This window comes from Carcharhinus amblyrhynchos, chromosome 17, assembly GCF_965287045.1.
Source record: "Carcharhinus amblyrhynchos chromosome 17, sCarAmb.v2.hapA, whole genome shotgun sequence".
Classification (NCBI taxonomy): domain Eukaryota; kingdom Metazoa; phylum Chordata; class Chondrichthyes; order Carcharhiniformes; family Carcharhinidae; genus Carcharhinus; species Carcharhinus amblyrhynchos.
In genome coordinates, this window is record NC_137340.1 from 8,324,722 (window position 1) to 8,352,586 (window position 27,865).

Sequence of the window (27,865 nt, forward strand, 5' to 3'; positions counted from 1 at the left end):
TGTCGTTCTGGTCAAGATATCTCACCCGACGTGTACTGCAAGACTGTTTTATTTGACCTCCACCACAGAGATTAGGCAGTGTGTTTTGTGTGGTTGAACCTGCCTTCCTTCAATGCGACAGGACGCTTATTTGTGATGTTCCTGCACACCGTCTTTAAATTTGAGCTTTTAACAGAAGACAGGACACAAGTCACGGGCACTGAGGCTAACTGCACTGCCACAGCTGCTGCTCTGGCCGGGTTCACCACACATCGGTTGATTTGTGACATTCTGGACAATACCCCTAACTCCAGCCTCACCACCGCGGGTGTTAAAAGGACGGACAGCTTCTTTGTGAAGGAGCCTTCCACCAGCCGTGGCTCCTCTGTTAGCATTCTCAACCGTTGAGTCAGTGGGCGGCACGGTAGCACAGCGGTTAGCACTGCTGCTTCACAGCTCCAGGGACCTGGGTTCGATTCCCGGCTCGGGTCACTGTCAGTGTGGAGTTTGCACATTCTCCTCGTGTCTGCGTGGGATTCCCCCAAGTACTCCAGTTTCCTCCCACAGTCCAAGAACGTGGGGGTTAGGTTGATTGGCCATGCTAAAAAATTGCCCCTTAGTGTCCAGGAATGCGTAGGTTATAGGGATGAGTGGGTGTCATATGTAGGGACATGAGGGTACAGCCTGGGTGGGATTATGTTCGGTGCATACTTGATGGGCCGAAGGGCCTCTTTCTGCACTGTAGGATTCTATGATCCTATGAGTGTTGAGAGTTCGAGTCCCCCTCCAGGGCTCTGTTATAGCTGCCATCTCTCAGGTCAGACGTTAACCTGAGGCTCCACCCAAACTCTCTGCTGGACACAGAAGATCTCATGGCATTATTCTGAAGAATAGCGGGGTAGCTAGCCCCAAGATCCTGTCCAATATTCAACCCTTACATTAACAGATTATTGGGTCATTATCACACTGCCCTTGGTGGGAGCTTGCTGTGCACTTCCTGCAATGTCAACAGTGTGTGGGTGGAGCGTGGCACAGTGGTAATATCAATGAACTAGTAATCTAGAGACCTTGGACTCTGGGGACATGGGTTCAAATCCCACCATGGTAGCGGGTGGATTTTCAATTCAGTTAATAATTCTGAAACTGAGAGCGATCGTCGATTATTGTAAGAACCCGCCTGGCTCACTTGGGAAGGAAATCTGCCGTCCTTACCCGGTCTGGCCTACATGTGGCTCCAGACCCACAGCAATCAGCTCTAATGATGCATCAGCCTGACTCAAAACATGAGCTCTACTCTCTCTCCACAGAAGCTGTTAGACCTGCTGAGATTTTCCAGCATTTTCTGCCTTTGCTGCCATGGCAATGTGGTTTACTCTTAACTGCCCTCTGAAGTGATCTAGCAAGCCACTCAGTTTGTGGGCAGTTAAGTATGGGCAATAAATGCCAGCAACGCCCATGAAAGACTAAATAAAAATGCAAGTTTTTCCTTTCCTTTCAGCCTTTTGTTATTTAAACCACTTGAGCCACAGGTCTCCTTTCTATTGCAGTGATAAGATGGCTTGTTTCCATCACTGAGTGACTGGTTCAAAGGGGGAGCTTTTCTAAACAGTTTACAGGAAGGCAGCACCTTTGAAATTCATCTCTGCGCTAATTGTCACAATTCCTTTGCAAGAAGGGAATATATTCACGGCCCCCTGCTGAAACAGTCAAACAGTGTTTGTTCAGCCGATTGCAATACAAATGACTAAATCAAGCAGATAGCTTCCACTCCTGGTCCAGCCCCAACACAAAAGGATTGCAAATTAAACCCAAAGCATTTCTGGTGCATTAAATGCCTGTCCTAATAGTTCAACTATCCCGCCGGCACTTAGCATCTTAAGACGCCAGCACACCTACCGTGGAAGCAAATATGATTTGACCTGATGGTTCGGCTAAAGCAGTCACTCGAGATGAGCTTCATGCCGAAACACTTTCCGTATCCTATCTTGGATGTAGCACTCCTGAAAGTTGCCCTGTTTAGATTATGGGATGATTTTGTGCCTCTGGTAAAACCACCCAACCAAACCAGCGTGAACAAGGCCAAAAAAAAACCATTTTGCAAATTAAGTTTATTTACTAGTGTCACTAGTAGGCTTACGTTAACACTGCAATGAAGTTACTGTGAAAATCCCCTGGTCACCACACTCCAGCACCTGCTGGGGTACGCTGAGGGGGAATTTAGCATGGCCAATGCACCTAACCAGCACGTCTTTCGGAGTCTGGAATGAAACTGGAGCACCCGGAGGAAACCCACACAGACACGGGGAGAACGTGCAGATTCCAGTGACCCAAGCAGGGAATCGAACCCGGGTCCCTGGCGCTGTGAGGCAGCAGTGCTAACCACTCTGCACACACCACCCCCACCGCCCCCCTCCAAAAGAGAAACGTCAAGAGTAAGATTTGAACCCACAACTCTAGAAAGGGACCAGAATTCACCAAGCTGAAACACAGCAAGGAATCACACTGTTTGAGTCTGGCGCCTTAGACCACTCGGCCATCCTGACAACTTGCTAGGGAAAGCAGCAATAACCAAATGTAGATAACCAGCCGATGGAATGAATGAAACAATAATTGGGAAATGAGAGGAACAACAGAATTCTGTGAGGTTCACAGATGGTCAGGGAGAGACAGAGACAGAGGCGGGGGGGTGAAAAGTGAGAGAGAGAGAGAGAGAGAGAGAGAGAGAGGGAGAAAGAGAAAAAGAGAGAAAGAGAGTGAGTAGGGGGGTGGGGGGGGAAGAGAAGGAGTGGTGGGAGATTGATGCAAGGCCAGAAATCACTGTGGAATATATATGAGAAGGAAAGCTTTTTCTACAAGAATGATCCAAGATATTGATTCCCACAGGATATCTGGAGCTGAAAGGCAGTAGAAAGAACATAATACTGCTTTAAAGGACTTCTTTTTCATTCTGCAATCCTATTGAAGTGCGCAGGAACAGTCACCTTTGACACTTGCCTGGTAAGAAAACATGCTTTCTTCAGTATTCGAGAAACTGGAAGCCAGGAATATCTCGAGTTCAATCCTTGGCTTGTGCTGAATTAGTTCCAGTGTGGCCGAGGTGTGTTTCCTTGACAGATATGGCACCGTGCTTATGAGCGTTTATGGCTCTTATCTCAGCAATAACTGGGTTGGTTGAGGTGCAGGTTTCCAGTTCAGTTTGCTACGTTCCCTGGCCTGTGTGAAACATCTCACAACAACCACGTTAATAAAGGAGAACGGTGGGCTCCTTTCCAATTGCTTTGAGAGGTAGATTCACTCACAATCTTGTTCACAGGCAAGTTATTGTTGATGTACCAGGCCGCTACAGCACTTGCAGAAGACACAAGAACACTTCTTTAAAAATGTATCCTATTCATGGGATCACCAACATGGCCAGAATTTGTTGCCTGTCCCTAATTGACCTCAAACTGACTGGCTTGTTCAGCTATTTCTGAGCACTGTTAAGAGTCAACCACATGACTGTGGGTCTGGAGACACATGTAGCCCAGATCAGGTAAGACTTCCTTCCCTAAAGGATTTCAGCCCAGTGAATCAGATGGGTTTTATGACAACTGATGGTACTTCTCGTGGCCAACATTGTTGAGACTAGCTTTACATTCTGTGTTTTATGAGCTGAATTCAAGTTCCTCCAGCTACAGTGGCGGGATTTGGACCCATGGCCCCAGTATTTTAGCCTGGGCCTCTGGAATTAATAGTCTTGTGATGCACTCTCTTTCTGGTGAGCTGCACTGGAAATGCTTCCCTTCTGGTTGACTTTTGAGTTCTTTCCATTTAGAGACCAAGCCAGCAGACCTGGAATTCCAAGCCGGTCATTTAGGACAAAGGTAAGGAAAAATCTTTGTAATTCAGTACCTATTCTATGACTCTATAAATGCGGGCAATTGGGATCAGCTTAGGGGTTTAAAGAAAAGTGTGGCGTGGACTTGCTTCCATGCTGTAAACCTCTGACTCTGAGGGCTGTGGAGTTTCAGTCGCTCAGCACACTCACAGCAGAGATCAATAAGTTTCTATGTATTAAAGGACTATCAAGGGATATTGCGGGAAAATGGTGGAGCAAGGTTGAGGGGCTGAATGGCCTACTCATGCTCCGATGCTCCAAGATCAGGTTTCCTATCTTTCTTTGAAGTCATGTGCATTGTATTCCTGTGGACGTAGCCCCATTTACAACCAGTTGTGAAAAGTTCCACATCAACCCTAGTTTCAGGACAGGTTCTATTCCACCTGCTTGTGGGGCCTCATACATATGCAAGCAGCATTCTCCTTCCTGGAGCTTTAGCGTCCGTTCTTCCATTTGCATCTACATCAAGGTCACATCTCACTGAGCAGAAGGACTTCCTACAAATGAATTGCTTGCAGAGGCCTAAACTGTCAAGAGATGTGGCTTTGGCTTTTCAGTGCCCTGGCTTTTCAAACCAGGCCAGCAGACTCATTTACAAGCTGAGGAAATCCTCGCACACAAATAAATAACAAGGGCAGCAACAGAAGCATCTACACGTCCAGAAAATTAGCAACTCTGCGTGTGGTGCTACTGCAGCCTGACTGTTCTACACATAACGTTGCTTATGTTACAAAAACCAAAAGCTCGACCATTACTATTGCTTTTCTGGTGCTGGGTTATAATCATTGTTTGTTACAAGCAGTTAAGGCATCAGTTCCACTTGATAAGTTGCTCAAATCAACTCTTCTGTTTCAAGTGATTACCATAGGGGATCTCGAATAGGGTCGTTCGTGAGGACGCATCGCCAAACACTACTGTAAAGGGCACACTGCTCTCCTCCTCTATGACGACCCCTTTCACAGGTCAGGTGGAAGTCTCCTGCTGTTAAAGTGCTCTTCCAAGCCTTCCAGTGAACCATGGTAACTGCCCTTTGGATTGCATTGCTCTCCCTTCCAGCACCTATGGCTCCTGCTCTGACCAAGACCTCAAGAAACTACAAATGGTTGTGGATGTAGCCCAGTCCATCATGTGAACCAGCCTCCCATCCATTGACTGTATGCACTTCCCGCTGCCTCAGCAAAGCAGCCAGCATAATCAAGGACCCCACACATTCTCCCTTCCACCGTCTTCCACTGGGAAAAAGATACAAAATTCTGAGGTCATGTACCAACTGACTCAAAAAGAGCTTTTGAATGGACCTATATATATTAAGCTGATCTTTCTCTACACCCTAGTTATGACTGGAACACTATACACTCTCTCGTTTCCTTCTCTATGAACAGTATGGTTTGTCTGTAGACCACACAAAAAACAATACTTTTCACTGTATGTTAATATGTGACAATAATAAATCAAACCGTGATAATATATCAAATCAAATCACCACTCCCACGCACCTCTCCATCCGAACCAGACCCCAATCCTTAAGGAACACCTCACCAGCTGTCCAACTCATTGGTCAGTTGATCTGAGTCTTTCTCTGCCAACTAACCTTTGCCACTTGCCAGTGGAATGTTCTCCATCAACTATCCCAAGATGAAGGTTAAATCTCCTGAGTCGTGTTCCACAGACTCTATATCTGACATCAAGGAGTGTTCCTTCTCCCCCAGTATAACTCAGGCCAAGCACAAAAGATTCAAAAGGTGAAAACGGAACTCAAGCAAAGTGAAGCTAAACTGAAATCAAATGAGCAAGAATGGTACAGATTAGGGGGACAGTGTCAGTCCGTGCTTCATTCAGTAAGAATTACACCTTTAAACACTGCCCCATAGACTTCTAACTTACAGGCAGAGCAATATTCACAGTTAAAACATATTGTGTGTTCACTTTCATTTCTACACTGTCTTTAATGAAGAAGCATGTCCTGATTTCACAGGGACATAAGGAAAAGAAAACTGAGCATTGGGAGGAGTGTTCGAGGGCTTATTCAAGGATTGGAGAGGGAACTCCATCCAAATGGAACAGCAGTCACAACTGTGACAAGGGAAGCAGTGAGATACCCAATAGCCTAAAGTCTGTGGAAAAGTCTCATTTATTTTTATCAGTCATTGAGTTAAAATTGTGATTTTCTACCAGCTGGGCACTCCCAACATGAAGAAGAGTTGTACAAGCTCAAAACATTAACTCAGTTTTTCTTTCTCCACAGATGCTGCCAGACCTGCTGCCTCTATCCAGTACACACTCTTTTTATGTCAGAATTCCAGCACCCGCAGGATTTTGCTTTTATTTACTCATAACATGGATTTGGTTTATGTAAGAACGTAAGAAATAGGAGCAGGAGTAGGCCATCTAGCCCTTCGAGCCTGCCCCGCCATTCAATAAGATCATGGCTGATCTGAAGTGACTCAGTTCCACTTTCCTGCTCTCTCCCCATAACCCTTAATCCCCTTGCCTACCAAAAACCGATCTACCCGTGACTTAAATATATTTAGCGAGGCAGCCGCCACCACATCAATGGGCAGAGAATTCCAGAGATTCACCACCCTTTGAGTGAAGAAGTTCCTCCTCAACTCCGTTCTAAACCACTCCCCCCCCCCCCCCCCCGCCCCCCCAGCCTTATCTTGAGGCTGTGCCCTCTAGTCCTGCTGTCCTTTCTGAGCGGGAAGAATCTCTCCACCTCTACCCTATCCATCCCCTTCATTATCTTATACGTCTCTATAAGATCGCCCCTCATCCTTCTAAACTCCAACGAGTACAGACCCAGTCTATTTAGTCTCTCTTCATAGTCCAACCCCCTCATCTCCGGTATCAGTCTAGTGAACCTCCTCTGCACTCCCTCCAAGGCCAAAATATCCATGCGTAAGTACGGTGACCAAAACTACACACAGTACTCCAGCTGCGTCCTCACCAGTGCCCTGTACAGTCGCAGCAAGACCTCCCTACTTTTATATTCTATCCCCCTTGCTATAAAGGCCAACGTCCCATTCTCCTTCTTGATCACCTGCTGCACCTGCAGACTGGGTTTTTGTGACTCATGCACAAGGACCCCCAGGTCCCTCTGCACCGTAGCATGCTGCAGCTTTTCGCCCTTTAAATAGTAAACCCTCCTACTATTATTCCTGCCAAAGTGGATAACCTCACACTTGCTAACATTGTACTCCATCTGCCAGGTCCTCGTCCACTCGCTCAGCCTATCCAGATCCCTCTGCAGACTTTCCACACCCTCCGCACAATTTGCTTTTCCACTCATCTTTGTGTCAGCAGCAAATTTCGACACCCTACACTCAGCCCCCTCCTCCAGATCATCTATATAAATGGTAAATAGCTGAGGCCCCAGCACCGATCCCTGCGGCACTCCACTAGGTACCAACCGCCAATCAGAATAGCACCCATTGATACCAACTCTCTGCCTCCTATTAGACAGCCAATCCTCTAACACCTTACCCCCAACTCCATGCCCCCAACCTTCTGAAGCAACCTTTTGTGTGGCACCTTATCAAACGCCTTCTGAAAAATCGAGAAACACCACATCCACCGGTTCCCCTCTGTCTACCGCACGAGTCACATCCTCATAGAATTCCAATAAATTTGTCAAACACGACTTCCCCTTAACGAATCCGTGCTGCGTCTGCTCTATCAAACCATTCTTCTCCAGGTGCTTCGCTATTTCTTGTTTGATGACGGATTCCAGCATTTTTCCAACAACAGACGTTAAACTAACCGGCCTATAATTCCCTGCCTTTTGCCTGCTACCTTTTTTAAACAGCGGCGTAACATTAGCCGTTTTCCAATCTTCTGGCACTTCCCTGGAATCCAGCGAAGTTTGGTAAATAATCACTAAGGCGTCTACTATCACCTCTGCCATTTCCTTCAGAACCCTGGGATGCATTCCATCCGGTCCTGGGGACTTGTCCACCTTCAGTCCCGCTAGCCAATCAAGCACTACCTCTCTAGTGACAGTAATCGCATTCAGGCCCTCAACTCCGACCATCCTTCTATCTTTAATATCCGGCAAACTATTCGCGTCCTCCTCCGTGAAGACCGAGGCAAAAAACTTATTTAAGGCCTCAGCCATTTCCTCATCTCCCACCACTAAATCTCCCCTCTCATCCTCTAAGGGTCCAACATTCACCCTAGCCAGCCTCCTCCTCTTTATATATTTGTAAAAACTCTGACTGTCCTTTTTTATATTTAGTGCTAGTTTAGCTTCATAGTCTATCCTTCCTTTATCAACTTCTTAGTCAATCTTTGTTGATTTTTAAACCTCTCCCAATCTTCTACTCGCCCACTACTTTTAGCCACTCTAAACGCATCAGCTTTTAATTTAATACTCTCCTTTATTTCCTTCCATAACCATGGCTGATTCTCCCTTCTCCTACATTGCTTCTTTACCATCGGAATATATTTCTGCTGAGCACCGAAAAAGATCTCCTTAAAGATCCTCCACTGTTCTTCAGCAGTCCTACTGACCAATCTGCGCCCCCAATCTACATTTGCCAATTCCTCTCTCATCCTATCGTACTCCCCTCTGTTCAAACAGAGGACACAGGTCCGGAACCCTACTTTCTCATCCTCCATCTGCATCAAAAACTCAACCATACAATCATCGCTCGTCCCAAGAGGATCCCTCACAACAAGGTCCCTAATTCTACCTGCCTCATTACACAACACCAGATCTAAGATAGCTCGCTCCCTCGTCGGTTCTGTCACACACTCTTCAAGGAATCTATCCTGACAGCATTCCAAGAACTCTTCCTCAAGCCCACCGCGTCCGACATGGGTCAACCAATCAATATGTAGATTGAAATCCCCCATAATTATGTAACATATTGACTAGCCAAAACATTTCCATCCAAATTATCTGAAATCCTTCAATTCTGATCTCTTGTGCATTCCTGACTTGAATCCTTCTACAATTGGTGGCCATGCATCCAGTTGCCAAGGCTTCAAGCTCTAGAATTCTCTCCTGAAACCTCACCCTCTTCATTACCTCTCCCTCCTCAGTCCACCCCGTCTCCCTCATGCCTCTCATTCAGCCCCCTCAGCCCTTAGACTCCCCCCCAACTCAACCCCCTCCCCTTTAGACCATTCTTTAAAAAAGTTCCTCAAAACTTCCCTCATTGACCAAGTTTTTGGTTATTTGACCTAAAATCTCCTTATATGGATCAGTTTCCTAGAAACATTGACAATAGGAGGAGTTGGCCATTCAGCCCTTCCTCCATTCAATACAATCATGGCTGATCATCCAACTCAGTAACCTGTTCCTGTTGCTCCCGCCTCAATTTCCCCGATCCCCTTCATCCCAAGAGCTTTATCTGAATCCTTCTTGAAAACATGATATGGCCGACAGTCTCCTGAATTGGGAAAAGTGCCCACGCCGGGAGGGGGAAACCTGAAAGTTTTGAAGTCCTCTGATAGTGAGATGTTAATCTTGTACCTGCATGTTGTGGGTGGGGGTGGGGGTGGGGGTGGGGGGTGCAGCGGGCGGGGCCTCCCATTGCTGAGAGGCTGGTGGCACTTCCTCAACCCTCAGGGTCCAACACACCAGGTCTTTGCTTATGAGGACGTGTACCAAAGCCTGCTCAGTGCAAACCCCGCAGGGGAGATGGTGAATAGTGGGAGCAATTTGAGTTGGGCTTCAATTGGTGAACGTGAACATGCATCGGATCCCTGCCTGCTGACTCCTGATCCTCTGAGCCATCATGATACTCATCGGGGGTTAGCAGACCCAGAGAATCCTTCCCCGATGTTTTGGCCTCAGCTACTTCATGTGGGAGTGAATTCCACAGGCTGACCACTGTCTGGGTGAAGACATTTCTCCTCACCTCAATATTTATCCACATCCTTAGACTGTGATCCCTGGTTCTGGATACCCCACCATTGGGAACATCGTACCTGCATCTACCCTGTCCAGTCCTGTTAGAATTTTATAGGTTTCCATGAGACTCCCCCCTCCCTCGTTCTTCTGAACTCCAGTGAATACAATCCTAACTGGCTCAATCTCTCCTCATACATCAGTCCCACCATCCCAGGGATCAGCCTGGTGTACTTTGTTATATAATGTTTAGGTACAATATAAGTTGCTTTTGTTATTGAAACAGTGAGCAATGTGGCCTTTTGTTGTTCCTCCAATAGATTCCTTCCTTCTCCCCAGACAGCAATTGAAGATTAATGTCAAAATTCTTGCGCAAATAAATTCATCAACATTATGACTGACAGGCAAACAGGCGAGGAATGATAATCAAACTACAGGATAAAAAGAACTTCCTTCAGAGAAAATGGACAATGTAACTCACATGCACCTTGTCTGACATGCTAAATGTTGATTTTGCACTCTCCCCCCATTCCCGGCTGTACAATCTCATTAATATTTGCCCAATTTCTAAATACATTACCAAAAAGATAAGAATGGAATTCAAAAAATGTATCCTGTCGACCCGACAGCAATTTACAGAAAGATATAAAAATCAATTGGTCAACATGCCCAGTTACTGATTCACACCGGACATTTTACAGCACAGAATGAGGCCATTCAACCCACTGACTCTGTGTTGGCTCTCCAAAGGGAAATCTTTGGTGGATCTTTCGTATTGTGTCGTGCAACACACCAAAAACCAATCCCACTGTCCTGCTTTCTTCTGACTACCCTTTCTCTCCTCTGTTCACCTTCTCCTTCCTCAGGGGAGCATGTGACTGCTGCCTCAGCCTCTCCTGCAATGAAGCATTCCTTGCTCTGTCAACCTACGCAAATACACTTTATGTATCTCCTGACCTCTCGATATTAAAAATCAGTGACCCCCTTTTCTGTGTCAACCAACCCACTGGAAACAGATTTCCCCAATTCACTCTTCATGAATACTTGATTAATAAAAGACTATTAAATTGCCTCTCACTTTCTCTCTTCCAGCGAAGAGTCACACCAACATCATCATAATACAATTAGCACTGTACTTACTTTCGAAGTCTAACATGCGTCATCTGTTAAAAGGTATTTGCTTAATCACTCCACAACACTGCTCATGATACTCCCTCCAAAGTGCACCAAATGTCATGGTTTTTTCCAGATCATACGTAGTAAAAGTTTATTTATTCGTGTCACAAGTAGGTTTACAATAACACTGCAATGAAGTTACTGTGAAAATCCCCTGGTCGTTACACTCCGGCGCATGTTCGGGTACACTGAGGGAGAATTTAGCACAGCCAATGCAAATAACCAGCACATCTTTCGGACTGTGGGAGGAAATCGAAGCACCCGAAGAAAACCCACACAGACACGGGGGGAACATGCAGATTCCACACAGACAGTGACCCAAGCCGGGAATCGACCCCGGGTCCCTGGCGCTGTGAGGCAGCAGTGCTAACGGCTGTGCCTCAAGTCTCTATAATACAGAACATTGTTTACTTTCGAACATCCACGCAGGGCTTTGTGCTAATATGGCTACAGTCTAATTGTAATTAACACACCAAATCAGTGGAAGTGCCAACATCCAATGAGTAGCAGTAGGAAAGTGAACACATTCTTCACTTCCTCAATTGCTCAAATAACTGCGCTGTTATTAAAGTGGCAATTAAAATTCAACTTGCTGACACTTAGCAAACACCTTGGAGGTAAGGCTCCAGTGATGCACATACCAGTCTGATGAAATATTGCATTCCCAAGTTATTTCGAAGAGAAATTAGCTTCATTTCAGAAATACAGTAAAGAAATGTCCCCAGACAAGTAGTGGGAAATGGACAAAGACAGCTTTACCAGCGTATCGGAGAGCAGCCAATCAACTTCATTGTCCAAGCTGGTTGGTTCCAATATTCTTATCCTCAAGGCACCAAATGGCAAATACATGATAACAACAAAGCAAAGACTTCAAAGCAACAGGGGAAAATGCCAAGACTGCATCTTTATTGATCAACTTTAGAGAATCTGATCTTGAATCAAAACCAACACATTAAGTCCCCAAATAAGTCTATAGGAATAGCTAGAATTATATAATTACACTTGAAAAGAAACTGTGAAAGCAGCACAACTTCAAACGCACTTTATCCGAATGCAATAGCTGGGCCCAGCCCACAGCAGCGATGGAAAAAACAGACTCATCAACGTGATAGCATTCTTACCTCAGAGTCAGAGAGCTTGAGATCCTCCTGAGGGCAAACCTGGGTGAACACTGCAGGGCCCGCACTGAATGAGTGCTGCACTATTGGAGGTGCCGCCCTTCAAGTGAGGCACTAAGATCAGGAGGTCTCAGGGCACTTTTTCTTCCTGTGTCACGGCCAACATTCAGCCTTCAATAATGACCAGCAAAAGAGACAGGGAAGGCAGTGGTGTGGTGGTATTGTCGTTGGACTGGTAATCCAGAGACGCAGGGTAATGCTCTGGGTTTGAATCCTACATCAGTGGAACTTGAATTCAATACAAATCTGGAATTGAAAACCTACCGATGACCACGAAACCATTGTCGATTGTTGTAAAAGTCCAACTGGTTCGCTAATGTCCTTTAGGGAGGAAAATCTGTGCCCTTACCTGGTCTGGCCTACCTGCGACTCCAGAGCCACAGCAATGTGGTTGACTCTTAAATGCCCTCAGGGATGTGTAGTAAATGCTGGCCAGCAAACAAAACCTACATCCCATGAACGAATTAAAAAAAAGACCAGCCAGGCATCTGTCTCATTGTTTGCAGCATAATTAAGGACCCCACGCAGCCCAGACATTCCCTCTTCTACCTTCTTCTGTCAGGAAAAAGGTTCAAAAGTCTGAGGTCACGTACCAACCGACTCAAGAACAGCTTTTTTCCTGCTGCCATCAGGCTTTTGAATGGTCCGATCTTATATTAAGTTTATCTTTCTCTACACCCTAGCTATGAACGTGACACTACATTCTACACCCATGCCTTTCTTCCTCCTATATGTACTCTGTCAGCAGTCTGTATAACGTGTTGAATGGAGTTTAAGTTGACAAAGAATGGGCACCTGGCCAGAACAGCATTGGTATAGTAGAGTGTGGAGAGAGAGAGAGTGGGGCCTCAGATACAGATGAGTTGAGGTAGGGCTGGAGAGGTGAGGTTCGGGAGGTGAAAGCGGGCAGGCTTTGTTGGCAGGAATGTGAGACTGGAAGCACAGCTCAGGACAAAATAAGGCAATTGAGTCATGATCAGCCTGGTTCTGACGGTCGGTGGCTGGGGAGACAGAGTAAGGGATTAGTGATGAAGGAACAATGTTGGTGACGGGTGCCTGAAGACAATGGATTCAGTTTTACCAATGTTGAATCAATGACTGCGCTGCCAGTAAGCCAATACTGGCACTTCCTTCTCTTCAATTCATCCTCGGGGTCGGCTTGCCATTTTACTAAAAAGCACTGAACGTGCAAACATCACAACAATTCATCAGGGCAGCACAAGAATATACTTGGCAAACTCCCCAAACTCGAACCAAACATCTTTAACCCATCGAGATTACAAATCAGCATGCATCACTTTAACTTCAGTGAGTGCCTGCAGTCTTCATCCTCCATGGAATTTGGCAGGCTGGTAAAGAAAGGATTTGAGATGAATGGACAGATGACACAACACTGTAATCAGCCAGTTAAACCACAACTTTTCATTTGGAAGTTACTCTTCAAGGAATGGAACCATACTTTATGCTCAAAATTTACATTTGGGCTCTGGACAGCATGTGTGATACAGAAATAATCTAAACCAAATGAAAATGAATTCTAATCTAATGAATATTGAGTGTAGTTCAAACAGCATTGTATGAGTCTGAGGTAATGCTCGCGTGAAGGCATGTGGCTTTCTGAGCACTGACTCTGTCACATTTGCTCATCATTACTGCCTTTCTACAGCCTGGCATGCTTCATAATATCGCACCACTGACCCGGTCAGCTCCATTTCAAAATGCGTTTCGACGTACAGGGAGAGACACATGCCGATGTAACCAAGGTCCAGACATTATTGTGCTAATGGTACTTCACAGAGAGACAGTCACAAGGCCCGAGTGACAGGAGGACTATGGATGGTGGCAAAAAGCCCATTTTCAGAGGCAGCTGTTGAGGAGAGAGGAAGCAAGATGAGAGAGCGAGGCTGAGGCAGAGACAGTGCTAAATTAGGAAAATCACGGCAGCCACAGCATTTGAGGACGGAGCAGAAGCGAAGGTGGTACACCAGAAAAAGAGTGAAGCCAGGGAGAAGTCTGTCAACACAGCGCAATTTAAAAACTGACACACAACAGGGTAAGGGAGCAAACCAGGCTAGGGCATACATCAGTGCTAGAGGAGGGGAAAGAGTGCATGTGCATCGGAGAGGGAGGGAAGGGAATGTGTGTGTGCCTGAGAGGGAGGGAGGGAGGAAGGGAGGGAGGGAATGTGTGTGTGCCTGAGAGGGAGGGAAGGGAATGTGTGTGTGTCTGAGAGGGAGGGAGGGAGGGAATGTGTGTGTGTCTGAGAGGGAGGGAGGGAGGGAATGTGTGTGTGCCTGAGAGGGAGGGAAGGGAATGTGTGTGTGTCTGAGAGGGAGGGAGGGAGGGAATGTGTGTGTGCCTGAGAGGGAGGGAGGGAGGGAATGTGTGTGTGCCTGAGAGGGAGGGAAGGGAATGTGTGTGTGCCTGAGAGGGAGGGAAGGGAATGTGTGTGTGCCTGACAGGGAGGGAAGAGTGACCCCCCCCCCCCTCCCCCAGAGGGAGGGGATTACAGGCAACAGACCTCAAAATTATTTTGAGGACCCCCTTTTCAAATGGATTAATAATCACCTGCTCCCATCTAATCAACAATACAAGCTAATACTCACTATGCCCAGGTATTTCAACACCTTTCTGTTATCTCAAACTGTTAAATAAAACTCCCATCTTGAACAATGCTGAGCTGGTCTGTACTCATCTCAAACCATGGGAAGTGCGGATGGACCTGACCATTTTCCTGCCCTCTCGATGCTCCTCCGTATCCACTCCCCTCCAAGGTGAAGCTGCCAACTCACTCTGCAATGTTTGTGTGGCAGTCCCTTCCCATGTCCCCTCACCCACAGAGCCCGCTGGGAAAGCGCGATTCAGCACTGTCTCCAGTTGGAGCAAAGCAGGTTTATAGCAGCGTGGAAATACTGGGCAGACAGCAATTAAAGAGTGATTTGCATCAATAGAACAACTTTCTCAATCCCAGAACACACCAAAGCACTTTGCAGCTAATTGTTTTGAAAGTGTAGTCACTGTTGTAATACAGAAAAAACACAGCAGCCAATTTGCACACAGCCAGCTCACATGAAGAATGCTGCACTGTGCAACTCACATCCTGTAAATCAAACACCTGGAGATGTTAAGATCCATGATGAGGAACTACAAGAAGAAGCAGCTTCTTTCTTTCTCTCGCAGAAAGATTTCAGCTGACAAATGGCTAACAGGAAACCCCGATTTGGGGTAAATGGGTCATTTTCAGTTTGGTAAACTGTAACCAGTGCAGTACCACAGCAATCAGTGCTTACTGTACGTCGTTTTGTGCAGGTAAATGTGGTAGCTGTTTTGCACACAGCAGGACCCGTGATCATGTTTATTGTTTTAGGACTTTAACATCAGATAGTTTCACATTTATTGGCTAAACTAATCTCATAAGTGAACTCTGACGTACTAGAATGTAGCCCCACCCAATCTCCTCGCCACTGTAGCGATCCCAGGAGTAAATCAGAAACCCTCAATCACTTTGTTCTACTTAATTGTTCCCACGTCATCACCACAGTGTTGGATCTTGGCTGAACAAACACTCAAACTAAATGCTAAGACCATAGCTTATCAACAGGTTTAGACAGTCATCGAAGTTTACAGCATGGAAACAGGCCCTTCGGCCCAACTTGTCCATGCCGCCCTTTTTTTTTTAAACCCCTAAGCTAGTCCCAATTGCCCGCATTTGGCCCATATTCCTCTATACGCATATAACTGTCCAAATGCTTTTAGAAAGACAAAATTGTACCCGCCTCTACTATTACCTCTGCCAGCTTGTTCCAGACACTCACCACCCTCTGTGTGAAAAAATTGCTCCTCTGGACACTTTTGTACCTCTCCCCTCTCACCTTAAACTATGCCCTCTAGTTTTAGACTCCCCTACCTCTGGGAAAAGATAGTGACTGTCTCGCTGAACTACGCCCCTCATTATTTTATAGACCTCTATAAGATCACCCCTCAGCCTCCTACACTCCAGAGAAAAAAGTCCCAGTTTATCTAGCTTCTCCTTATAACTCAATCCATCAAGTCCCAGTAGCATCCTAGTAAGTCTTTTCTGAACTCTTTCTAGATTAATAATATCCTTTCTATAATAGGGTGACCAGAACTGTACACTGTATTCCAAGTGTGGCCTTACCAATGTCTTGTACAACTTCAACAAGACATCCCAACTCCTGCATTCAATGTGCTGACCAATGAAACCAAGCATGCCGAATGCCTTCTTCACCACTCTGTCCACCTGTGACTCCGCTTTCAAGGAGCTATGAACATGTTCCCCTAGATCTCTTTGTTCTGTAACTCTCCCCACCGCCCTACCATTAACTGAGTAAGTCCTGCCCTGGTTCAATCTACCAAAATGCATCATCTGGCATTTGTCCAAATTAAACTCCATCTGCCATTCATCAGCCCACTGGCCCAATTGATCAAGATCCCATTGCAATCTGAGATAACTTTCTTCACTGTCCACTATGCCACCAATCTTGGTGTCATCTGCAAACTTACTAACCATGCCTCCTATATTCTCATCCAAATCATTAATATAAATGACAAATAACAGGGGACCCAGCACCAATCTCTGAGGCACGCTGCTGGTCACAGGCCTCCAGTTTGAAAAAAAAACTCTCTACAACCACTCTCTGGCTTCTATCAAGAAATCAATTTTGTCTCCATTTAGCTCCCTCACTCTGGATCTCATGAGATTTAACCTTATGCAACATCCTACCATGCGATACCTCATCAAAAGCCTTACTAAAGTCCATGTAGACAACATCAACTGCACTGCCCTCATCGACCTTCTTGGTTACCCCTTCAAAAAACTCAATCAAATTTATGAGACCTGATTTTCTACTCACAAAGCCATGTTGTCTGTCCCTAATCAGTCCTTGCGTTTCTAAATGCCTGTAGATCCTGTCTCTCAAAATACCTTCCAACAATTTACCCACCATAGATGTGAGGCTCACCGGCCTGTAGTTCCCAGGTTTTTCCCCTGCAGTCCTTTTTAAACAAAGGCACAACATTTGCCACTCTCCAATCTTCAGGCACCTCACCCATGACTATCGATGATTCAAATATCTCGGCTAGGGGACCTGCAATTTCCTCCCTAGCCTCCCACAATGTCTTGGGATACACCGTCAGGCCCCGGGGATTTATCTATCTTGACGTGATTTAATAAACAACAGCAAAGACAAGACAGCACTTTGATTGTATAAATATAGATCCATACATCATTCCTTTGAACAGAGAACACAGTTCATGGTTCTTGAGCTAAAACTTCTATTGTCTTATTTACACGGTAGCACAGTGGTTGACACTACACAGTGCCAGGGACCCGGGTTCGATTCCTGACCTCTGCAGAGAATGCATGTTCTCCCCATGTCTGCGTGGGTTTCCTCAGGGTGCTCTGGTTTCCTCCCACAGTCCAGTGGTTATTTGCATTGGCCATGCTAAATTCTCCCTCGGTGTACTCGAACTGGCGCCGGAGTGTGGCGACTAGGGGATTTTCACAGTAAGTTCATTGCAGTGTTAATGTAAGCCTATTTGTGACACTAATAAACTAAACCTTACTTCACTTTAAGAAGAACATGTGAGCTGGGATAAGTCCACCAAAATATTCTTTTAAACTTTTTGAAGCACATGGAGGAGATTAAAATTAAATCTTTCAAAAGTTAGTAGAGTTGTCAAAAATATACCTGTGACAATGCCTTAATGGTCTGCTTTTGATGTGAAAGGTTTGATCCAATCCAGGGAATAAATTAACTATTTCATACACTTTGGCTCAACTGTGACCCGTTTCCCCATCTATGATTAACGGTTATGATGAACATAGCCACAGGACCACCGTACTGAACTGCACCAAACTCTGTTAATGTACATCAGGCAGGCTGAATCATCCTCTCACTAAACCTGGTCTTAACCTTTCAAAGCCACAACAAGAAAGAATGAATTGCATTATAGTCAAAAACTCTAGTAAGAATTGTGCAAAAGCATTTGTTAACGTGCAACCCCTCACCTCAAACAACAATTACACAAACAAGTTAAATTCTCTCTTCACTAACAGGTAAATACTTTTCTTTACAGTTCAAAAGCAGATCCAGGTGACCATTCCCATGGTACAGGTTGTGCTACGGTGGGTCCTCTCCAAAGTTTGCCTCTCATGGGCAGCCATGAGGCTGAAGGGTCTCAGTGTGTTGGTCTAACAACACCAGAGTGCGACGCTGAGGGAAGGCAGGCCTGAGGAAACCAAGTGCTTCACATGGGAAAGGCATCATCCCTAGACAGAACTGCCATTCCTTTCAATGATGTGTAATACGCGGCAATTACGTTCCAAAATATCATCCCCGTTCCAATCTCTCCATCTCTGTCACCAAAACCTCCATCGTGCCTTCATAGAATAGAAGGATCATGGAATCCCCGCAGTGCAGAAACAGGTGCTTTGGCCCATCGAGCCTGCACCAACACCAACCCCACCCAGGCTCTATCCCCGTAACCACATATTTACCCTGTTCATCCCCCTGACACGAAGGGGCAATTTAGCATGGCCAAGCCACCTGACCTGCATATCTTTGGTGTGTGGGAGAAAACCAGAGTACCCAGAGGAAACCCACGCAGACACGGGGAGAACGTGCAAACTCCACACAGACAGTGACCCAAGGTCAGAATTGTCCCTGGCGCTGTGAGGCAGCAGTGCTAACCAGTGCCTTCTCTCATCCCAGGTCATCATTCTTCAATCTGCTTCCCAGGGAAGCTTCCGGAACTCCAGCTTACCTGTAATTCCACCATCCTGTTCTGTATAAAATCTTGCTTACTTCATCGCCAAAATCCTTAGTCCCACTGATTCCCTTGGTACCAACCAATCACTCCCTTCCTCTCCTTGTAGCTTGGCCACAACTCGAGTTCTCTGCGCGGTTCTGGTCACCACAAGACAGAAAACTTGTAATTCTATTAGTGAGGGACAGAGGAGATGTAGGAGTGGCATTTTGCCAATTGCTCCTAAGCTCCAACTTATTCTTGACTTTCCATCCTGCCCTACCCCCTCCAGGGCCCTCAATGATAAATCACATTTCTACCCCGGCTCAGTTCTGAAGAGTCACCAGACAGGAGTTGAAATGTTAACTCTGCTTCTCTCTCCACAGATGCTGCCAGAGCAGGGTTTATCCAGCATTTTCTGTTTTTATCTCAGATGTTCTCAGGACAGGAAAACTGCAGCCACGGGGACAGATTGGATAGGCTGGGGGTGTTCTCCTTGGAGCAGAGGAAGCAGAGGGGAGTTCTGTTTGAGACGTCCAAGATTGTGAGGGGGTGGATTGAGAGGATGGGAAGAGTCTATTTACCTGATGCAGAGAGGTCGGTGACTGCGGGGCATAGATTTAAAATGATTGGTAGAAAAATGCGAGGAGAGATAAGGGAAAAAAATTTCACTCAGAGGGCGGTAGGGTCTAGAACTCACTGTCTGAAAATGGTGGGGGAAGGAACACTCTTATCTCATTTCAAAGGCTCTGGATCCTGTAGGACGATGGACCAAATGCTGGAAAATGGGATTAAGCTGAGTAGCTCGTTTGTTGGCTGGCCCAGATGCAATGGGCCAAATAGCCTCATTCTGTGCGGTAAACTTCCTACAATTCTAACTCAAAGATTGACATGGTAAAACGAACCTTGATGAAATCCACTTCAAGTGGTGAAGGTGGAAGGGAGTGCTAGCACTGACAAGAGGTGGCTGCAGAGCTGGGTCAAGGGTTCGTTCATGAATCTAATTTGGAAGGAAGCCAGCGTGGTTGGTATGGTGGTTTTATGGGTCATTCTTCTGCAGAGGCCCTGGCAATCCAAAAAGCACACCAGCACATTCTAAATCAGCAACCTACGTTTCCACTTAGCAGCAGAACGGTTTGCAAAAGAAAGTTGCTTATTCCGTCCGCTGTCAAGCTATCAACCAACATCAGACGCAGCAGAAGTGGCAGGAGGAACGCTGAAAACGAGTGCAGTTGGTGGGCTCCATCTGACACATATTCTGAATGAAAATGATCTTGCTGTGTGCTGGCCCTACACAGGCTCAGGGAAGTGCCTGCGGGAACAGGCTGGTGTCAGTCTGCTCTCTACAGATGAAACCCGGTAACACCACTAACCTCCTCAACTTTCCCTTCCGCACAGAGAAAAAAAAACAAGCCTCGAGGACGCTGCTCTACTCATCAGTTACATAGGAAAAATGTTACTTTACAAGTTGGATGTTCGCAAAGCGGCCCATTGATCTCCAGTTCGCTACTGAGCCAGCACTCTGATAAATCCACATCCTTACTGGCAATACTGTTATTGACTAATTAACAAAACTATCAGTAATAGAGTGAAGAGAAAGAATGAAATAGAGAGAAGGATAAAGAAAAATAAGCGATACAGAAGACAGAGGCAAAGATAAAGAGTGCAAGGGAGACCAAAAGGCAGATAGGAAGATATTAGGATATTAACAAAACAATTATAGGTAGGAGAAATATAAACCCAATATTGTTAATTTATAAAGGAGTAAAGACATAGCTGGATTGATAGATTGGCACAACAAACTAGATAGATAAAATAGATTAGGTTAGATTACATTAGATAAAAACGTACCCAGCCTGTACCTCCTATTAGTCTTTCCTGTCACTACCAGTTATTCTTCACTCTGATTCTGCAAGCAACAATTTCTGAAGCACAAAACTCTGGCCACAGCACACTACCACAGGCATCGTTACAGATTGCAAACAAATTCACCTCATTGTTACCCTTTCAATAATGGGCAGGATTTTACAGCCTTGTTCGTCCCCAAACCATAAAATCCCACACGGAGTCAACACACCCTCCCATTGTCCACTCCTTGCCCACTCTGATTCCCATGGCAGGCAGGGTGGTAAAATTCCAGCGAATATTTCTAAATGTAAGCAATGTTAAGAGTGAAACCAGGTTAGTTAATGCCAGGTGGTGCCATAGAATGAGAACACTTGGGTGACATTGTTGGCACAGCACTGACCAAGGTACAGGATGCTCTCTACTCAGGGTACATAGGAGGTGAGATCCCACATCTCAAACTGGAGCTGGTTAGGGAAAAATCATTTTTAAAGAGCAGGTACAGTCTATATCCTATGCTGTTTAGATAATATGTTTGAAGGGGGTTATTTAAACAAAAGATTCTTAGTGTTTACATCTTTTATTTATCAGTGTCACAGGTAGGCTTACACTGCAGTAAAGTTACTGTCAAAATCGTTGCCACCCTCCGACGCTGTTTGGGTACACTGTGGGAGAATTTAGCGCGGTCAGTGCAGCTAACCAGCATGTCTTTCAGACTGTGGGAAGAAACCAAAGCATCTGGAGGAAACCCACGCAGACACAGGGAGAACCTGCCAACTCCACACAGGTGGTGACCTTAGCTGGGAACTGAACCCAGGTTCCTGGTGCTGTGAGGGAGCAGTGTTAACCACTGTGCCATCGTGCTGCTCATGCTTGTGCTCTCAGAAAAGCACCACTTTATTAAACATCTACTGTGTTACACGTTTTCAAATGAAGTAAAAATACATCGAGGAAGAGAGTAGATCTCATTCAGTAGAGGGTTCGACACAATGCTGCAGACACTCGACACAACTTTTATGTATTATCACTGGGCAGAGTCCAGAAAAAAAAAATCTCTCGTCTCCACAAACTTTGAAAAAGGAATTCAAATTTCCTTTTGCAGTTTGGAAGTATTTTTATAAAAAATAATAACAAACCCTCATTCCTCACCAACATATTCAAAAAAAGTTAGGTACAAGCGATTTCTGACTGCGATGCTGCTAACATCATCTCCTCTCAGGGTCTCCAGTGGTTTTAAGTGTTCCAGTCAGGAAATCTCTGTCATGGAAGGGGAGGCTCTGTCAACAGTCCACATCCCCATAGCGTGGGCTGCAGCTAAGGAACTGCACTCCTTGAACTGATTCTATGGAGCACATTTGTCTAGCAGATCAATTTCTCTAAAGATCGCGGCCGTTCCTATAATCTCACTTGCAAATGCTTTCTGGAATCCAATCCTCGTATGGTGAGCATTATCATATTGTTAAAAATCATCTGGCTTTCCATTTTAGATGCATCATCTATCATCTGAAGATGGTTAAAGCACAGATTAGTCTATTGCAATGATCCTCAAGTTACAACCATCAAAAGTATTTCCATACATTAAACTTCAAAGTGTAGAAAAGTCCAGATCAATATTTGAAATGATTAATTAACTGCAGCTTGTGGAGAGGGTTTAGAATGTATGTAGTGTGCTGCATCAATCATTAACCCACCCCCAGCAAAGAAAAAAAACAACTCGAAACAAATTCCACACAATCATATCCAGTGAATCATAATATGAACAAATCTTACTTCCCTCCAACCCACCCCCAGACTTCATTTTAACCTAATTTTTAATCTCAATTTTCCCATTCGTGAAGCCTGTTCACAATTCTGAAATAGTTACTATTTATACAAATGCTATCTCTCTCCCTCTCTCTATGCACTCTTAGATTTGTGTCTGTCAAACACAAAGCTTATTTTACGAGTTCATACCCTAGACTGCTACCTAATGTAATAAGAACTATCTCACTTGCGTATAACAACAGTGCAAACTCCGCCCCCCCCCCTCACTAACTTCCAAAGCACAATCTATGGAACAGTAACCAGTAATATACTTACATTTCCCCCCCAACAGCCACTCATCGCCCCATACCTTCCTCATACCCTGCCCAAACCAAATGGGGCAGTCCCCCAAAACATGCCATCTGCGTCCCCCCAAAACAACACTCTCATGCAGCGCTGCAAACCATCCCCCTCCCCACCCCACCACCTCCCCACTCCCGCGTCCCAGTAAAACATACATCCCTGGGTGCCCCCCAACCCCTGCGTTCCAGCAAAACTCACACCCCTGGGTGCCTCCCCCACCTCCCAAACCAACAGCCGCCTCACTGCCAATAGTCTCTACCCTCCAGCCCGTCACCATCATCATCTTCATCCATGGAGTCAGTGCTGATGTATTCTCTCAACTCATCAGTTTTATTAAAATCTTTGCATTTCTAGCATAAAGAATAGATGAATAAGGAGCTATATCAAACAATTATCTCCGCTACAGTTAACCAATCCCATCATCTCATCCTTCCTCCCATGCCATCCCTATCCCTCTCATCAATCCAGGAACAGTCTCTCCAGCCAGAGGAACTTGGCTGTTGAACTCTCCGCGTTTTTTGCAGCACCAACCTGCCGCCACCACCAATTGGCAGTCTGATGTGCTCTAATCCTCCATGTGCCCCACGTGCAACTGGCACTGCCCAACAAATGATCCCAACAACAAGCGGGCCTCTTAAACCAACCAATCGAAACGCAGTCTGTCCAGGCAAAGAGGGAGTATTATTTCGGATGCTGATCTGTTTAATTTGGAGTCCAGCCCACTGACAGCAGAGTCAAAGTGTTTTCAGAGTCCGCAGTAATCCCAGTATGAATTACTCTGGGGTAGTTAGGATTGCAATGGTGCCGTTGGAATCATACGCATCATTGAGCCCATTCATAGATCAGCCTTAAAAACCTCTCTCTGAGATATGTTTACAATCTCAGTCTTTGGCAATGGGGGAAGCATTAGAGTATGTGGAAAAGAATGAGGGCTAAGTCATCTTGCATTACTGTAACACACTACATAATCGTCATTTAAACATCAGAGAACCAACGTCCTATACATTTATTTGACCAGGGAATAGTACGGAAGAAAAATGGGGAAATAGTGCTGCCCTCTTAGTTTCACACAGTCTGCTTCCCAATAACTTAGTAAATGCACTTTGGAAAATGCTTCCATCCTGTTGGCCTGGCATCAGTAACTCCTGGTGGGAATGAATCTGACAAAGTGTTCAGACTACAGACTTATCAAATCAACCTCACACGCAACTCATACCCACACACCAGAGACAAACTCAATGAAAGTGAATCTCAAGACTTTACAGCGTTTGGTAAACATACTACACGTGCAATTGGATTGAGTCAAACTAGCAAGGTATCATGTCCCCTTTGAAAATATATCTATTGCTGGACTTTAGTTTGATTCACACTGCACTGAGTTACAAGGACAACTTAAGGAAAACCTCTAATACCCTGGCATTAAGCTTTAGTGTGGAGATACCAACATTGTCCACTCTCCACTCACATTACCTGTAAAGACTCGCATTCCAACCATTATTTTGTAAATTGAGTTTGTGTCTTTATATGCCCTGTTTGTGAACACAACTTTTCATTCACCTGATGAAGGAGCAGCGCTCTGAAAGCTTGTAGCTGGTGCTACCAAATAAATCTGTTGGACTTGAACCTGGTGTCATTAGCTTTAGTTCCAGGTACTGTCTGGAATCTCCTAAAAACACATTCAATAATATTATTCACATTTCCATCTCTCCTCCTTTTAATTCAAAGTTGCTTAATTCAAATTATTGGAAAATCCAAACATTCTCAGACCACTTTGTTCTCCTTCAGTCATTCAGCATCACAAAATTAATCCCTGCTTGTACACGTAACATGTCAATGACGTCCTATCATACATTCAGTAACACAAAGGTAATTCTGCTTGAAGACATTTCATTTTTTTTCTCCTGACGCATGGGAATGGGAGACAGCTCAGGGCAAAGAGAACCACCACAAAATGTTTCACAAGTAAATATTTGGAAGACCTGAAGGTTCAGCTCATCAGCTGGTCTGGTGGGGGTGAAAATTTAGCTCAATCACTTCTGGGGTTGCTTAGTCTGATCTACATGTCCAATGCCTATGAATAACTGATCACTATTTTAGAAGATAGTCATCAATAAATCCCAATGGGAAACTCAGGAGAAACTTTTTTACACACTGGTGAAGAGGTGGAAATTGCCACCGCACACTGGACAGCACAGTGGTTAGCACTGCTACCTCACAGCACCAGGGACCCTGGTTCAATTCCCAGCTTGGGTCACTATCTGTGCAGAGTCTGCACATTCTCCCCATGTCTGTGTGGGTTTCCTCCATAGTCCAAACAATACGTTGGTTCGGTGCATTGGCTACGCTAAATTCTTACTCAGGTCGACCTGAACAGGTGCCGGAGTGTGGCGACTTGGGGATTTTCACAGTAGCTTCATTGCAGTGTTAATGTAGGCCAACTTGTGCCACTAATAACTAAACTTCAAACACAACTCGCAGTGGAGGACCATGTTAGAGACGTACTTTAAGTTGTAGCTATATAAACACATAAAGCAGGAGAAGACATTCTGAAATGATGAGATAAAGTAAGATAGGAGACTGGTTTGAAGCATCAGCATCCATTCTGAAGAAGACATACGGACTCGAGAAGTTAACTCTTGTTTCTCTCTGCACTGTTACTGCTGGACCTGCTGAGCTTTTCCAGCAATTTCTGTTTTTATTTCACACTAACACTGACAGTTGGGGCCGAATGCTTCTGTGCTGTGGTCTCAAAGTCTTCTAAGAAGCATCATGATCCAGCTCAAAGGTTTGATTTGTTTTGGTTTGAACGACACGATTTTTTTTATATGATAAAACCTGAGAAGTGAGAAGAAGATTTTGCCCACATTAAGAAACGCCAGCCAGTCAAACAGGACATGTGGGTCACTAGCTTGGAAATCAAACCTTCACAAACCTGTTGATCAACTCACAGCCACTGAGTAGGCAGAGTGTGAAAGCTGGGTACTAATGTACATCTGTGTTGGGGGGGCACAGGGAGCATTTTTGTTACTGGTACTTTAAAAAATTCCTAAAAAAAAATTGCCACGTCTTTCAAGATACATTTTGCAGTTTAAATGGAAGTTTTTGGCAGAGGTTGCGGGAGTTTCAACGAAAGGAAACGGGTCGCGACTAATACTTAAGTTGATCTATTATTCCAACTTGCAGGAAATATGTTTGCCCCCATAAAGTGCAGGTTTGAGACTGGGAGCCTCGGTGATGTTATAAACGGCCCGGAACTGCCATCAGACTTGGATGGTAATTTGTTCATGTGAGTTCTCGACACCAACATTTATACAAGACGTTACAAATGCTCAGATCAGTAAAGTGTTGAGGTTCCCCCCACCCACCCCCCATTCTCTCTCCCTCCCCGCAGGAAGCCTCCAGTGGAGCCTTGGACCACACTTTAGTGCACCCAGGACCTGATTTCATAAGTTATACTGTCAGCTTCGCACTCAGTAAAAGTAAGAACGCCAGCCCCAAGCTGCCCTTTAGATTATTCCAGGGTGAATTTATTACAGCTCATTGTAGGAATCCAATTGGCTTCTCTGCACGTTAGTGTTAAACATTTGTAGCAAACTGACAGTTCCTAGAAATACTCAAATGATCAAGTTCCACAGAGTCAGTCAGGGCTGAGAATGAGCCATTCACACTTTGCAACTCTCTCTCAGCGAGACTTATTTCATCTGCTTCCCAAAAGTTGTCCATTCCCTCCCTTGCCCTGGGAGTTCCTACACTCACTCTCCGGAGTTAAGGCTGGACACCGCGGACACGAGAAAACTTTTCCTCCCTCTCTTTCTCCTGTTTGTTGAATTAACTCTCACCCTCTCTGCTTGTTGGGCTAACTTTCACCTTCTCTCTCCTGTCGAGTTGATAACTTTCACCCTCTCTTTCTCTCCTGTTGTGTTAACTCTCACCCTGTCTCTCTCTCTCTCTCTCTCTGTTCATTCTCTCTCATCCTCTTTCACTCTGTTTGTTGGGTTGATAACTCTCACCCTGTCTCTGCCTGTTCAGTTAACTCACCCTGCCTCTCTCTCCCACTCTGTTGAGTTAATAACTCTATCTCTATCTGTTGGGTTGATAACTCTCTCTCTCTCTCCCCTGTTGAGTTAACTCTCAACCCCTCTCTCTCTGTTCAGTTAATAACTCTTGCTCTCTCTCTGTCTGTTGGGTTGACAACTCTCTCTCCTGTTGAGTTAACTCTCACCCTCTCTCTCTGTTGAGTTAGTAAGTCTTACTCTGTCTCTGTCCGTTGGGCTGGTAACTCTCTCATCCTCTTTCACTCTGTTTGTTCAGTTGATAACTCTCACCCTATCTCCGTCTGTTCGGTGAACTCTCTTACCCTGTCTCCCTCTCTCTGTTGAGTTGATAATTCTTACTCTGTCTGTTTGGGTTGATAACTCCCACCCTCTCTCTCTGTTGGGTTAACTCTCTCACCCTGTCGCTCTATCTGTTGGGTTAACTCTCTCACCTTGTAACATCGCCTCTAGTTTTTTGCGGTCCACTCGGAATCTCTCCTCCACCCAGTCGGGGTCAGTGCAGTGCGGGAGGGGCTGCCCATCGTCCTCGGAGGCGGCGAGCGGGGAATCGGCGCTCCTCTCGCTGTTGGAGCCGGGCTCCGGGGCTCCGGGCTCTGGCAGCGGCTGAGCCGGCAGCAGGTAGCCGCTCAGAGAGTCGCACTGAGCGGCCATGGGCTCCGGCAGTTGCAGCACTCACTCCGACTCAGCTCCACTTTCCAGCTCAGGGGGCTGGACTGGAACTGAGACTCCACATCCACATCGGAACTCCTAATGCAGAGCAAATCTGCTGGGCAAATCCATCCGCACAATGCACCAAAGTAGTCCCATTGCAATTTAATCTGTAACCCATTATAATAGTCATTCTCTGCGAGCTCTCAAGAGTTTGCTGCAGAAAGCACACAGAAAATATCCAAACTGCTTACTATTAACCCCTTAGAGTCAAATTCAACCCAGTTTCAGTGAATACTGCTGCATTTCAGGGCAAGAGTTCTTAAAGAATGACCACTTTTGTTCTCCCCCCAGTTCATATTCCTGACTCATATTCAAC

At 45.5% G+C, this 27,865-nt stretch overlaps 1 protein-coding gene across 1 annotated transcript in view; it reads right to left on the reverse strand.

Moving 5' to 3' along the window:
• The window catches only part of bicc1a (BicC family RNA binding protein 1a), a 265,871-nt gene extending 238,302 nt beyond the window's left edge, over nt 1–27,569 (reverse strand). The window contains exon 1 of the mRNA XM_080205453.1: nt 27,270–27,569. Within this exon, the coding sequence (XP_080061579.1) occupies nt 27,270–27,489 (220 nt within the window). The 5' untranslated portion in view covers nt 27,490–27,569. The remainder of the gene's footprint in view (nt 1–27,269) is intronic.
• Between the last annotated feature and the right edge of the window lie 296 nt (nt 27,570–27,865).